At 54.4% G+C, this 15449-nt stretch overlaps 1 protein-coding gene across 5 annotated transcripts in view; it reads left to right on the plus strand.

Moving 5' to 3' along the window:
• Positions 1–15449, plus strand: part of PLEKHA7 (pleckstrin homology domain containing A7) — a 209295-nt gene that overhangs the window by 192201 nt on the left and 1645 nt on the right. For 3 of the 5 annotated variants that reach the window (XM_060159596.1, XM_060159600.1, XM_060159601.1), the window contains 8 exons: positions 2920–3108; positions 3201–3318; positions 5151–5254; positions 5812–6012; positions 8830–8988; positions 11187–11320; positions 12087–12229; positions 13670–13780. In XM_060159596.1, the coding sequence (XP_060015579.1) occupies positions 2920–3108; positions 3201–3318; positions 5151–5254; positions 5812–6012; positions 8830–8988; positions 11187–11320; positions 12087–12229; positions 13670–13770 (1149 nt within the window). In that variant the 3' untranslated portion in view covers positions 13771–13780. The remainder of the gene's footprint in view (positions 1–2919; positions 3109–3200; positions 3319–5150; positions 5255–5811; positions 6013–8829; positions 8989–11186; positions 11321–12086; positions 12230–13669; positions 13781–15449) is intronic. The other 2 variants (XM_060159597.1, XM_060159599.1) reach the window with 1 other exon arrangement.

The following is a 15449-nucleotide window of genomic DNA, read 5'->3' on the forward strand; positions in this document are numbered from 1 at the left end:
CCAACAAGGGCTTGAAGGAGCTTTGCCTGGGCACCGTGTATGCTTAGGACATCTGACAAGATCAGTGCACAGTTCACACGAGTTCCCATACCTGGTCTTCACCGTTCACCTGCTTCCAGCCATGGTCTAGAGCCCAGAGCTGGAAGAAATGGTGCAGGGAACCAGGGTCATTGTGAACTTCTTTATCTTGAGATTTCCTTCCCACTCCCAGATCTAAGAGTCATGGAGCACCAGCCACAAAACAGGAGGTGGAAAATAGCAAAACAAATAGCAGGAATGGCTGGGACAGACAGGTGCTAATATAATGCAAGATGCCTGCCTCCTGGGACGAGGAGCAAAGGGAAAAAGGCCTGTGAGCAGAACTGCCTGGATTCCAGCCCTTGTCTGTCTCTGGGTCTTCAGGCAAGGCCCATACCCTCTCTGAGCATCCTCAGTTTCCCCTTGTGCAGAACAAGCAGCTTGAAATAGATGAAGACAGAGGCTCCTCTCCATAGCTTGGTTGCTGTGGCTTGGAAGCAGGGCTTTTCAACTTGGTTGAGCATCAGGGTCCCCAAGATGGGTGGGTCTTCTCTCCCCTCCTCCTAGTTGTATATATGTTCACCAGTTTTACCATTTTTGTTGTTGGTTGCTTGTTTTATATTTATTTTTGTGAAACAATGATATCCATCCTGAAATTGACATAAAACATGGATATTGGGCTTCCCTGGTGGCGCAGTGGTTGAGAGTCCGCCTGCCAATGCAGGGGACGCGGGTTCGTGCCCCGGTCCGGGAAGATCCCACATGCCGCGGAGCGGCTGGGCCCGTGAGCCATGGCCGCTGAGCCTGCGTGTCCGGAGCCTGTGCTCCGCAACAGGAGAGGCCACAACAGTGAGAGGCCCGCGTACTGAAAAAAACAAACAAACAAACAAAAAAACATGGATATATAATTTAGTAAATAATAATGAAGAGACTACCCATTTCATACCAACACTCAGACCAAGAAATAGGACTTTTTTTAAAAAATTAATTTTTATTGGAGGATGGCTGCTTTACAATGTGGTTATCCTCCACTGCACAACAAAATGAATCAGCCATATACATACAGATATCCGCTCCCTTTGGGACTTCCTCCCATTAGGTTACCACAGTGCATTAGGTAGAGTTCCCTGTGCTATACAGCATGTTTCCATCAGTTGTCTATTTTATACATAGTATCAATAACGTATATGTGTTGATCCCAGTCTCCCAATTCCTCCCACCCCACCCCTTTCCCCCATGGTATCCTTACATTTGTTCTCTACGTCTGTGACTCTAAGAAATAGGACTTTGCTAGCAATCAGAAGCCCTTGGGCCTGTGGGTCCCTTCCCAGTGTAGGCCCTTTCTCTTTCTCCCAGAGGTAACCACTATCTTGACTTTTTTGATAATTTCCTTGCTTTTTTGTTTTGTTTTGTTTCCCTACCTATATTTGCATCCAAAACACTTCTATTTTGCCCATATATAATACTGTGTTTATTCTTTCATATCTTGCATCCTTTCAACAATATGTTTGTGAGATTCACCCATATTGTTGCATGTAGCTATAGTTCTTTCTTTTTCTTTTTTTTTTTTGTGGTACGTGGGCCTCTCACTGTTGCGGCCTCTCCCGTTTTGGAGCACGGGCTCTGGACACGCAGGCTCAGCGGCCATGGCTCACGGGCCCAGCCTCTCCGCGGCATGTGGGATTTTCCCAGTCCGGGGCACGAACCCGTGTCCCCTGCATAAGCAGGCGGACCCTCAACCACTGTGCCACCAGGGAAGCCCAGTTCTTTCATTTTTATTTGGCTTTTCTTAAATTTAATGTCTTTTTTTTATTAAACAATACTCTGAAAGGGTACAAAATCAAAGGATATAAAAAAATATGTAATAAAACGTCTCCCTTCCACCCTGTGTCTTCAGACATTCTATTCCCTTCACTCAAGGGCAATCAATGGTTTGCGTTTATCTTTCTGGGGGGCTTTTTTAGGAATTGGTGATTCCAAGATCTTGTCAGGATTTGGAAACCACTGATGCTCAGAGAGCCTCTGGGTATCTTAGGTCAGCAGCTTAAACTTCACACAATAATGAAATGTGTTGCTTTAGAAGAGTGCTGATAAACTTTTGCAAAACAAGCTTACAGCACCCTTTCCTGAACTCTGAAAAACAAAGCAAAATGAGGCTAAGAAAGGGGGTGGTTAGGAGGAAGGAGTCTGGATGGACATTTGTGCCAGGAGTGGGTGTCCATGGCAGTCAGGGGCCAGGCTGTCGGTCTGTAGAGAGGCCACAGCCCTCGGAGAGCATTGTGGACAGGGGGGTTCAAGGAAAATAGTTACATTCATCCCAGCCCAGGGAGTGGGCTGTGGAGAAGGCAGTGAGTCACCCATCCTGACTGCCTATTCTGTGCCTGAGTCAGGAAGGAGGAAATATTTTGTAACCATGTGCATTTCTGATAGAAAGGGCAGGAGGATGTAGATGGTCCTTGCTCAGATCCCCAGCCTGCTGAAGGATCCAGAGACAGTGCAGGGACCGCGGGCTGGCTCCGTCTGAGCATGGTGGGATGGGGTGGCGGTGGTGGGGTGCTGTCACAAACATACAGGTAAACACAGAGTTACCAGCCTGCCTCCCCTGATGGTGCACTCCGAGCCAGTGGAATGAGAGTGTGGACCCGTGTCCTGAGTTTTGCATTGTGTGTAGATCACACTTTGAAAAATGGAAGATGTGTGAATCAAAGGGAAGGATGGGGTTGGAGCAGAGACGTCTCCCGACCTCACAGCTCAACCAGGGGAAACGTTGGCATCTTTGGGCTGAAGTGGTCACTCCCTGCAGACCCAAGGTGTCCTGCTCCTTCCCTTTGGGCCACCACTATGATGGTGCCACTGAGCATCCTCTCACCGGGCACTGGTTCTGGTTTTGTTTCTGAGCAGGAAGACGAGGCACCTCCCAGGCCCCCGCTCCCTGAGCTCTACAGCCCGGAGGACCAGCCCCCGGCCGTGCCACCTCTACCGAGGGAGGCCACCATCATCCGGCATACTTCAGTGAGGGGCCTCAAGCGGCAGTCGGATGAGAGGAAACGAGACCGGGAGCAGGGGCAGTGTGTGAACGGGGACTCGAGGGTGAGCAGGGGGGACCCCTGGTGTTGCCCCGCTGTGTGTGGGGAGAGGGACGGCGGCGGGGCAGGTGTGACGGCCTCAGACTCTGCCCACAGGTGGAACTCCGGTCATACGTCAGTGAGCCTGAGCTGGCGACCTTCAGTGGGGACATGGCCCCTCCCTCCCTGGGACTCGTGGGCTCTGAGAGCAGGTACCAGACGTTGCCAGGCAGAGGTAAGGCGAGATTTTCCATGGAGTCTTCCTGGGCGTCCCCGCCACTGCCACACCACTGCTCCCCAGCCCTACCCGGTCCTCACACCCTTCTGCCTGCAGCGTGGGGCCTCAGCCTGGGTAGCAGCTGTCAGCCGACTCTGGGCTGTAGGGAGGGCCTGTCCGTCCTGCCTCTGGCTCACATCCTGATTCTCATCCTCTTTTATTACATCTTCCCCCCGGGAGCAATGATAATAGCAGTTACTATAAAGCCCAGTGCTGTTTTAAGCACTTTATTATATTAACTTAGTTAAGATTCATGATAATCCCATGAGGGAAGTACTATTGTTATCCCCATTTTAGAGATAAGAAAACCAAGGCCCAGAGAAATGAAACAACTTGCCAATTAGCCAATAAGTGATAGAGCCAGAATCCCACCCTGCAGGCTGGGATGTTGGGTGACTGTCATCAGCTTGGCCATCCCATCCCATGCCTTCCAGAGACTTTTCTCCTCTTCTGTGTCACTCTAAGACTCAATGAGTCCTTTATTTAAACAAACACACCTTTCACCTCAGTTGGGTCTTCTCACTCTCCTCCCCTATCCCTTTGAGATGGGGGTGGGAACAGATTTAGGCCATTAGGCTCACCCATGCCCTATTTTTCCCCATAGCCAGATCCTCTTTCTGAAATCCTTTTAAAAGGAGGCCATCTGGAACCCCAGAGCAGGTTGACCACACTCCCTCATTTGGTGGGAGGTCAGGCGCTTTCCCCCCTTGACAGGGTGTGGAAACAGGAGGCCACAACGCCATGATTTGGGCTCCTATGGGGTTATGTGACTCCCAGCCCACCATGCTGTGCAGGCTTGCTGTGTCCTGGAGGGGACTGGCTTTTGCCGAGTTGGGCCACAGCAACCCTTGGCACTGTGCCTGGGGACCCTTTTCCCTTCTTTCTTTACAGCCTAGAGGTGTTCATCAATGGCAGTGTTAGTGGCCTGTGGGCAGGACAGTTCTTTGTCGCTCAGGAGTCTCTGGGCATTGCAGGACATTTATCATTCTTTTTCCTACGTGCTAAATGCTGGTGGAGTCCTCAGTGTGATGCCCGTTTCCAGATGTCAGGGACCAGCCTTGCTAAGAATGTTGCTAGTGGAGAAAGCATGGGCTGAGGCTCCGTGTGACCTTGGACAAGTTGCTTAACCTCTCTGAGCTTTAGATTGCGTACCCCCACAGTGGTTAGGTAATGCTACTTTGTAGGGCCAGCGGGACAAAATCTATATGAAATGCCTGGCACGATGCCTGCCTGTTATATAGTAAGTACTCAGTAAATGCTTGGTGCCTTCTTCTTTCCACTCTTCATTTATTCATTCAGTCATTTATTCATTCAACCAGGCATTGTTGAATTTGTAGACAGGCATGTTGACACTGTGGTCAGTGCAGTAACCAGTGAATATACTGAAGAATACAGGGAATAACTGATTCTGCCTGGAGCATTTGAAAAGGCTTCTCACAGGCAGGCATCCAAGTTGGGTCACACAGTATGCATAGGAGTTCATCAGGAGGAAGTGATGCAGGGCATTCCTCACCCTCCATCCTTTCCTCCTGCCAAGCAGCCCAGGTCTTCTGCATGTGAGGGAAGACGAGGGTAGTCCCCAGATCTTCCTTAGGGGACAGAGGGCACCCATGGGCTGGCCCCTCATTCCCTACCTGGGGCCTTGCTCTTCCGGGCCCTGGGGAGGAAGAAGCGTGGGTTGTTGGCTGGGTCCTCGTGGTCCCCTCACGGGAGTGAGAGTTGATCAGGAAGGGGCTGGTGGCCTGTCCTCCTCACCACAAATCCACTTGCATTTCTCTTTCCTCACTAAGGGCTCTCGGGGTCCACGTCAAGGCTCCAGCAGTCGTCCACCATTGCTCCCTACGTCACGCTTCGGAGGGGTCTAGATGCCGAAAGCAGCAAGGTGACCTACCCTGTGAGTGGCCTTGAGAAGTTCCTGAGGGGCTCACTGCTCCCTCACGCACAGAGGGAAGGGCTCTGAGGTAGACGGTAACTGGGATCTTGTCAGGTGACCCCTCCAGAGCTCAGATTCCCTGTCACCATGTGCTTATGATGCCTTCACCACTGCCCACCAAGAAGGGCATCACACTGCCCTCCCCATTTCCCAAGGGGCTCCCACCTTTCTCCCCAGTCTTGCCCAGTGAGTCACACCCTGAGTTGTGGCCCATGATGTGCTTCTGCTCAACTGGACAGGCCTGGGCCTCAGTGTCTGCATCTGCAGAATTGGGTGCTGCCCAGAGAGCCCGTGAGGGCCAGCGGTATCATGTCCACGAGTGTGCTTAGAGGAGGTGCTTCTCAGTGGCCAGGAGGAGCCCAACTGGAGTGTGTGTGTGTGTGTGTGTGTGTGTGAGAGAGAGAGAGAGAGAGAGAGAGACAGAGACAGAGAGAAAGAAAGACGGGGATGAAGCCGGCAGGGCGGCTGCCCTCTGTGTTCCCAGCCCAGCTGCCCTGTCTGTCCCTCCTGCCCCTCAGAGACCCAGGAGTGCCTTGGAGCGCCTGTACTCAGGGGACCACCAGCGGGGCAAGATGAGCGCGGAGGAGCAGCTCGAGCGCATGAAGCGGCACCAGAAGGCGCTGGTCCGGGAGCGCAAGAGGACGCTGAGCCAAGGAGAGAGGACGGGTCTGCCCTCGTCCCGCTACCTCGGCCAACCACTCCCTGGAGATCTCGGCTCAGTATGTTAGGAGGGTCCAGGCAGGCGGGGCTGGGACAGGGAGCAGAGCTTCCCCGAGTCCCCCAGACACAAGCACTTCTCAGCGCCGAGGGAGTGGGCTGTTGACCTGGATGGCTCAGAGAACACCCCCACGGGCTGTGTGTCCACAAGCCGGGACGCATGTGTGACTTGGTCAGAGGGCGCCCCGGAACTAGAGCAGGAACGAGGATGTCACTGCAGGAGCCCAGGAGCCAGAGAGAACGTCCACAGTCAGTTCTGCAGTCGAGCTTGAGGGAGGCCTTTGTAAGCATTTGGAGTCTCTCAGCTGAACCAAGGACTTGGGAAGTACAGGGTTCGAGGAGTGGAGGAGAAAGGTGGTGCTATGATTTGAGGAGGAGGAGTGCAAGCCAACCAGCCTCCCAGACCTCCAAGCGGGTGCCCTGTGGGGCAGCTGAGCAGAGGGTGGTGGCCCTCACCTCTGAGGACTGGGGCTCTCCCGCCACCACGGTGCTGACGGGCCTCCCCATGCCCCAGGAGAGCCGGGGCGTCTGCTGCCCCTGGTGGTGCTTCCAGGCACTGCACCCTGCCCACTGTCGCCTTAGGTCCCTTTTGGAAACATTCCATTTGACTTTTCCCTGTTGTTTGAAATCAAATGTTTCCCTAGACCTCTAGCCTGACTGCTCTTCCCCTAATTCACTGCACAAGCTCTTTTGCTTTTAGCGTTACCGCTCATTGCCTCTCTAATCCTGCCTGATTGTGTCTACAGACGCTTCTAATTTGCATCAACCATTCTCTAACTGGCCTGTGCTCTTGTTACCAGGCTTATAATAGCAGCTCTTCTCTCCGTAGCCTAGTGAGCACTCCCATGTGTGACTCACCTTTCTGCCGCCCCCTTTATGCAGGCTTACTGACTCATAATTCCCTTATCCCAAAAGCTGCCCCGCAAGTTTGAGCCAGCCCCACTGCCTGAGGGCCGTGGTCATTGTCAGAGGTCTGGGCGTGATGAATTTATCAAAGTCCACGCCTCACATCTGGACAGTAGACACAGACTTCAGAGATTGCATGTTGGAATAAATTCTGCCAAGTCTGAGGTGGTTCAGTTTTAATTCCTCCGGCCCCATCGGCACAATTTCTTACGGAAAACTTTTTGTGTTTCTAGTATTTAATAACTTGAACGGGTAGCAAGATACATTATGATCTGTATTCAGAGGGCCTCTCTGCAGCTGTTAGCTCAGACACCAAAGGGGTAAGACCCAGGATACTCATATACTGAAAAGCTGCAAAGCCAGTAACTTTTAAACTTTATAAGTAAGTGTCATATGAGGTAAGACTGACTTTTCACAACCTGATGTCTCAAATGTAGAAAAATGATCTAAAAATCGTAACTTGAATACCTTGTAATTTTTCTTTTTAACAAAAAAGACTTGTGTAAGTCTCTGCCTCAGCGCCAATAAACGTGTTGCTTAATGATAATGGATTGGCGTGGTTCTTCCCCAGGATACATTGTAGAGTCCAGTGAACTTTTTCTGTTTGTGGAAACAATCAGGCTGGGTTTATGTGAGGTCTTGTCTCTCTTTGGGGCACTGGTGAGCGTGTAAGAAAATGTGTGTTTTCTTTGTGAATCATGAAATTAATTTTTCATCCCTGAATCTTCAAATGCCTAATCCTTTTACACTTTAATTGGAAACCATCACCTAAAAGCGATTACGTTGACGTAGAGTCAGTATGGAGAGCTTGTGCACGAATGGGTGAAATGTGCTGCTATGGCCGTGGGTTTGGGGCCTGGGTGAGTGCGGGCTTGAGGGGGCATTAAAGACAACGGTGACCACTTGGGGCTCTGTGAGGTGGGTGGGGTGGGAAGGAGAAGGCAACCTGGGATGGAGAAGCGTCTGCTTGGCTTCTGCTCAAGAAAAGGGAGGCTTTGGGCCCGTTCCCTCCTCTCAACAACCTGCTCAGCGTCGAGGCCTGTGGGGATGCAGGCCACAGGTGATTAGGAAGGCCGCGGCGGAGCCAAACCGTGGTGCTGGGATCTTAAAGTGGCTGGGTTAGAGTTTCCCTCTGTGAAGCCTGCTTGTTACAGAGTTGGAATTGTTGCATTTGATTTAGTATTTAAATTTTACACGTGTTTGGTTTTTCTAACTTAAAACATCTGCCCCAAATAGCTGCTGATACGCAGCAGCTTATCGGCCTCCCTGGCCGCAAGCTGCTCCTCTTGCACCTCCCCAGTCCCACCGTGGGGGCATTATTCCCCACCCTTAACTGTGTCCTGCTGGGACTGCCCACTAGAGAGGCTCTTGGCTATTCCACTCGCTTACCAGGGCCTCAGAGGGTTTGTTTCGCCCATTGTTTCTGAGCTGGAACAACATATGGCTCCCGAACCAGAAAGGCTTCCGTGATCTGTCATGCAACAGAAGCGGCAAACCTCTTCTCTTGAGCTCTGTCCCAGCTTCTGTTTTAGGGTCACCTTCTTGGACCTGGGAGCCTCCTGTATCCCTGGGGACCCTTGTGAGTCTGAAGTCGTGGATCTTAGACCCGTGCCCGGGAGGTTTGGACACTTTGGGGCCCATATCAGAGAGAAATCAGCAGTCTGGAGTCCGGCTGTATCAAAGGGGCAGAGGCCTTGTTCTCTCTGTCCCAGAGTTTCAGAACACAGCAGAGACCATCCGTGTCACAGGATTGCTGCTGCCTTGTTTTAGAGATGAGGTTGAGGTCCATGGTCACACAGCTTTTCGCTAATGAGTCACAGGCCCATCTTCCCAAGGGCCCCAGTGCCTGCAAGACCTACCCAAAAGGGATAGCCAGGAAGTGACTACATTTCACCCTCTTGTTCTGTTACCAGTGGAAGCGCGAGCAGGACTTTGACCTGCAGCTGCTGGAACGAGCCGTACCAGGGGACAGAAAGGACAAGGAGGAGAATGGCTGGCTGAAGGTGCAGGCTATGCCTGTCACTGAGTTGGACCTGGAACCACAAGACTATGACGTGGACATCAGCAGAGAGGTGAGGGCAGGGGCTTCCTTCACGCTGCCCCCAGGAGGCCCAGCCTTCAGATGCCAGCCTGACCAACCCTCCCAGGGGCATGGAGCGGAGCGGGGTGGGGGGGGTTGTTGCCCTGAATAAGGACAGGCTCCATCTCAGTGTGGCCCAGGAGGATGGATGGACAGCACCTGGAGGTGGTAAGAGGAGACCAGACATTTTGATGCAGGTTCAGAGCTGTCTCTCTTTGTAATTTGTGGCAAGTCATTTAACTTCTCTGTGCCTCAGTTTCCTCAGCAGTAATGTGGGTTGTGGGGAGGGTTAAGTGACTCAGCACATTGCCCGAACAATTAGCAATGATCAGAAAGCTGTGAGCACAGGGCCTGGCACATGGTAGGCAGGTGATGAGGTAGTTGTTACTGTTAGCATATGTTCCCTGGAAAACCAGGGGGACCAACCAGGGTTGGTCTTGCATCTGGCCAGTCAGGCCAATTTGGGCAGTCAGACTTGGGGAAAAGGCAGGGCAGGTTTAGAAATCACAGGTGAAATATCCAGCCATGGCAGAGGCTAGGAGACCTGGATAGGTCTGGTCTGGGTTATTTCGCCCTCTGGTGGCTCAAACGCATCATGGCCGGGCAGGCCCAGAAAAGCAAGTAACTGCAGTCAGGACCGTCTCTTACCCAAGGGAAGAGAAAGGGAGTCAGAGCGTGACACACTTAGGGTCTTCAAGACATAGGGTGGTCTCCTGTGGCCTATGTTGTGCCATTTGTAAGCTCTGTAGAGCAGTGTCTTTGGCTGTTTGGTTCACCTTTGTGCACCCAGCACCAGGCCTGGCACACAGTAGATGCTCTGTAAATATTTGCTGAATGACGGCTCTGTTGAATGAAGTGCACAGTGGCCCACAGATATCCCAAACACATTTGTATGAGGACTTGGCCTGGCCTGAAACTGCATGAGACGAAATGCTCTCACCACATGAAGGATAGATCAGACAGGATGGGGGCAAAGTGACGCCTGTGGAGTGGCTGGGTTCTGGGATCAGCAGGGGCTCCAGGGTTTAACGAGGTTGGTCCCCTGCCTTCAGACCTTTTCCCTTTGGCACCTCTGAAACAGCCAAAGGTCCGTGCTTTCTCAAGTCCACAAAAGAAGCTTCTACACACTGCCTTGGCAATGGAAGTGCATTTTGCGATGTCCTAATTGGCCTGCCAGCCAGGGGAAAAAGTTCTTCCTTATCTCTAACCTAAATCCCTCCTGCTACAATGTAATCTGCTTCCTTCCTCTGCATCTGTCCTCATGGGAAATAACAGAAAAGAGCTTATTTCTTGCCATCTTTCACCAGAATGAAAGGTCTGCATGGGCTTAAATTCAAGTCCAGATTTGCCCTGGGATTGGATTTAGCTTGTTTTTGGAAGTTTCAATCAGCCCCATTTTAATGTAGTTCAAGGAAGAAAAAAATTCCCTGAGGTGTGTGCAAAAGTTGCCTTTAGCGCTCTTGGCCCACGTCAAGGTTCACCAAGCTGAGGTTGCTGTTGGGTTTGTGTGAGACACTGGTGAGGGGAGGAGCTGGGGTCATTTTCCTCTTGAGAGCAGTAGATTCAATGTGGCTGCCTTCTGTCTGGGTCTTTTGTAGGGGCAGAAAGCACTATCACTTTCTTTCATCCCTCCACCCAGCCACCCAGACACCCATCCAAGGAGTGTTTGCTGAAGGGCTGCTAAGTACCAAGTCCCTGCTCTAGACAGTGGAGAAACAAACAGGAAATGGGAGGGAGTGGCAGGGGTGGGTGGATGGGAGAAGGAGGGTCAGGGAAGCTTTCTGGAGGTGAGGTTGGGAGGATGAGAAAGAGGCCATGGAGCCCAAGGAAGGAGAATCCCAGGCAGAGGAAAGAGCAGGGGCCGAGGTGGGTCAGTGTGGCTGGAGAGGTCAGATCACATCAAGGGTAGCTTTTAGGGTGATCATTTGTATCCTCAGGGCTTACTGGTCTAGTTATTTCGCCTTCCCCCCTCCCTTCCCTTGGCCTGTAGGAGGTTGCCTGGTACGGTAGATAGAACACAGGCTTTGGAGTCAGACCCAGATTCAGATCGGGACTGCACAGTGAACTGCCACTGTGATCTTAGCAAGTTACTGAAGTCTGCGGGCTCCTCCGCGTGCCTCATGGCGGGGGACAGGATGGGGGGAGCAGGTCCCAAACCCAACATCTGTGCCTCCCACCACCTTTCCTCAGCTCTCCAAACCAGAGAAGGTCTCCATCCCCGAGCGTTATGTGGAGCTGGATCCTGAAGACCCGCCCAGCCTGGAGGAGCTGCAGGCGCGGTACCGCAAGGCCGAGAAGATCCGTAACATCCTTACCCGGTCCAGGTCAGCCCTCCTGCTGCCTGAGTCCTGACGACCCGCTAGGCCGACCCCAGGGGTGTCTCAGCTGAATGGGCCCCGGGCTGGGCTGGCCGGGGAGTGTGTCTTGCCAGGCCTCCGTCTCAGACCAGCGCTGCTCATGGTAAGGAGCAGGCCGGCTCTCAGCACGTCACCCCGCAGATCAGCGAGGGAGCTTGCCCAGGTCATCCGGGAGATCTAAAGTACTCAGAGGGCCCTCCTAGGCCCTTGGCCCCAAATCTGGGTCCCGTGGCCCTGGCAAGCGTGGGGAGTGGAGCCAAGTGTGGTGGTGAAGTGGACACAGTTGGAGATAGGCCCCAAGGACGGCCCTCCCAGCCTTAGGGCCATTGTTCCCTCACACAGACCCCCAGACCACAGCCAGGGGCCCAGCCTTGTCCTGAGGTGCCAGAGGCCTTGCCCACATCCCTGGAGGCCAGGATGGTAGCCTCAGAAACGTAAACTGGGTATTTGAGGGTCTCCCTTTCAGAGAGCGGTTAGCCTTTTCCCGTCTGGATTTAATCGGAGCTTAGAGCTGGAACTCTTATCTTGAGGTCTGTGATCCACCAAAGGAGGAACAAAGCTGTGACTAGGTGTTTGGGGAGAAGCATGTGCACCTTTGTCTGGAGAGAAGGTGCACCATTTTTATCTGATGCCCCCAAAAGGGTGAGATCCTCCGGCCAGGGAGACTCTGCTCTCCTGAGGCAGGTGCCTGGGGGTGGCGAGGCCCACAGCTTGCTTTCTGGCTCTCCCACAGCATGTGCAACCTGCAGCCGGTGTCTGGCCAGGACCGGGATGGCGTGGCCGACCTGGACTCGCAGCTGCAGGCGCAGGAGCGCATCATCAACATCTCCTACGCCCTGGCCTCAGAGGCCTCCCAGCGCAGCAAGCAGGTGGCAGGTGAGGCCCTGGGGACAGCCTCTGAGGCTGGGCCACACCCCCTGCTCCTTGGGCTCAGGGCCTGGCATGGCCTGTCGGGGTCAGTGGAAAAGCAGGCGTCAGGCTCGCTAGATGAGGGACAGTGGTATGTTCCCCTGTCCCAGGCGCACTGCAGGGCTTGCGAGGGGGACTGGGGCTCAGGGGTGTCCCGGGAGAGGGTGTATAGCTCATTCTTAAATCTTCGGAGTGGTACTGCTATTCCGCTTTCTCTGAGGTTGTGGGTTGAGAACAGGTTTTTCCTGTTCTCCTGAGCTAAGGGGTCAAGGCTAAGGTTTCTGGCCTCACGAAGAAGGGGCAGGAAAGCCTTTTGGTGCTTGGATTTCTTGCCGGGACAAGGCAGAATGGGGCCCCTCTAACCCTCCCTGGGGTCCATGCTTTGGTTCCCAAATCAAAGTCACTGTTCACCTATCAGAGTGGCCTGTGCCAGAAAGCAGGACTTGGGAAGTGGGACTTCGCTGTCCAGTGGGAAAAAAATAGCACCACGGGATGGGAGGGCGTGTGTGTGTGTGCGCGCGCGCCAGGAAGGAGACTCCTGGCCCCTCTCCCCACCCACGTGTGCCCCCCCCGTGTGAGCTCTCACAGTTCACCTAGTGCTGTTTCCCCCAGATGCAGCCACCACTGCATGTCTAGGTGGTGCCCTTGGCCAGGTGTGAGAGGGGTGGTCATAGAGCCTGAAGTGGGGCCACAGGCCCCACCAGCCCTCCGGCCCTGGCCAAAGGGTCTAGAAGTGACCACGGGTGGGGCCTGCTGGACCTTGAAGTGGCTGGCCCTGGGAAGCAGAACCATGGGTATGACCGAGGACAAGGGCCAGCCTGTTCTCTGTCTCCCAGCTCGGATCCCGTACAGAGTCGCTGAAGTCCCTGCTGTTCTGACTCCCCTGAGGACATGTGCGTGGGCTGAGAGGGGGTCTCCCTTGGGGAGACAGCAGACGGCGTTCCCGGGCCCCTCCTCGTAATGATCCTGGGGCTCCCTGAGCCCATCGTGGCGATTTTGAATTCCTTCCCGTGTCCAGGGCTCTAGCAGGGGCACCTTCCCTGCCATAAAGTGCCCTCCTCTCTGGCCTGTGCTTGCTCTACCTATGTGGACCTACTGTCCTCGGCTTCCTTAACCACCAGCAGGCGAGCGTGCCCCAGACCTGACACCCGCAGTCACGTCCCTGCTCAGTGGCCACCTTTGCTGCAGCCTTTGCTCACTCTTGCTCCCTCTCTCCAGCTCAGAGACATTTCTGGGAACTGCAGGCCAGACCCCCGCCAGGCCCCATGGATATGCCCCCGCAAGCCCAGGCCGTTAGTGGTGGGCAGCGGGGCCCACGGCACCCTGGCCCTGCCGCTCAGGGCGTCTGGTGCTGCAGGAGCAGACGAGGCACCTAACGCGCCACTTAATTCCTGTCTGCCCGTCTAGCGCAGCATCTGGCCCTCCTCCCGCCTAAAGCCCCCCTGTCCTCCAGGACGGTGCCACCTTACCCCCCCTTAAACAACGGACTCCACTACACCTTTGTCTAACACCTTCCAAGTAAGAGCCCCCCTCCTGGTGTGGCCCCTCACCTGGCGCTGAGCATGTCCCCTCCCCTCTGCTGCTGAGATGATTGCAGTGCCACCTGCTGACGCTTCCTTCCGTGGGCAAAGCGGCTGCTGGGGAGACCCCTCCTGGACCGGTAGGCAGGTTGGGGGCTGATGATTTTTAGGAACTCAATGTTCAGCGGCTCCGATACAGTAGAGACTGTGTGATCCAAGCCCCCTGGCTCCCTGAAATCTCAGGAGGCAGAGCTGTGCCCCTTCCCGCCCCGCTGTCCTTCCTGCAGGTGGCCCAGTGCCCCAGAGGACCAGGGCAGGCCAGACGGCCAGCTTGGGAAGGAGGGGCGGTGGCTGGGAAGGACGAATTAGATCATGGCCTCTCCCCGTCAGGGCTTTGACCAAAGAAATTGAAGAACCGGAAGCCTAGAAAAACCAGTTTTGCAGATGAGGACACGGGCCCTGTGAGGGGTGGGGGCTCATTCCAGTCACAAGGGAAGCTTCAGGAGGAGGCTGCCCGGGGCGATGGCCCTCACTCCTGCAGAACATTCCAGCACCACCCCTTCTGAGTCCTCCCCATGTGGGCATTTACTGGTGAGAGGAGGCAGCGTGGGAGTAGGGAGGGAGCGCTGGACCAGGAGTCGGGAGGCCGGGGCCAAGTCCAGGCTGTTGTTCTGAGTTCTTGGCTGTTGCCTCACCTGGACAGGGAGGGCGGATCAGGAGTCTCCGCAGCCTCTCCCTGATGTTCCACTTCGTACGACTGTGTAGGGCTTCCCCTCGCATCCCTCTATACACACGGTTAACGTTGCTGAGCACCTACTCCGTGCCAGGCATTGCGCTGATCATCTCCTTCGACAACAACCCAATGGAGATATTCACCCCGTTTTACAGATGAGGAAGTGCAGCTCAGAGACCCTGAGGGACTTGCCCAAGGAGTTGCGGCTGTGTCAGAGCCAGGGCTCGAACCCCTTCTGTGCGAGTTCAGAGCCTCTGTTCTCCATCGCCACCCTGGGCCCACCTGGGCCACCTCCATTGGCCCACCTGGGCCACCCCCGGGGGCTCTAGATGTTTGGAGAAGGGAGTGCAGTGAGGGATGGCGGTGTGTGGTTGGGACGGAGGCATGGTCTTGGGCAAGTGTCCACCCGCCTGGGCGCTTCGCTGTCCTGAGGGTGGCAGGAGGACGTCGGCCTGTTGGGCCAGGCTCTCGGGAGGTGTGAAGTAGGGCCCTCGTGACTGAGGAACCCCGGGGAAAGCTCCAGCCAGGTCTTTTGTAAAGGCCACGGGATGGTGTATGGTTTTCTCCTGGAGATCCAAGTGTGGTGACACCACCCCAGGCCACAGAGAGGCAGAGGAGAGGCTCTGTTCCTCTCTGCTTTTAGTACCCCTGTGGTCATGAGATAGGCCTCTAATGCTCTTTTCAGAGCACACACACATTTCCTTGTACCCTTCCGGCACCCTCATTAGGAGATTGGTACAGTCACCCTGTTTTTAGATTAAGAAAACGAGGCCCATGAAGGCTGAGAGAGTTACCCAGAGTCCCTCAGCAAATGAAGGGCAGGGCCAGAACTGGACCCCAGAGTCCTCTTTGCTCAGGCCTTCTGCCCTATCAGAGCAGGGACCCAGTCTAGGGGCCAGCATGTGTCTGGCAAACTTCCTAGAAGTGGTGAGGG

Source organism: Lagenorhynchus albirostris, chromosome 9 (genome assembly GCF_949774975.1).
Source record: "Lagenorhynchus albirostris chromosome 9, mLagAlb1.1, whole genome shotgun sequence".
NCBI lineage: Eukaryota > Metazoa > Chordata > Mammalia > Artiodactyla > Delphinidae > Lagenorhynchus > Lagenorhynchus albirostris.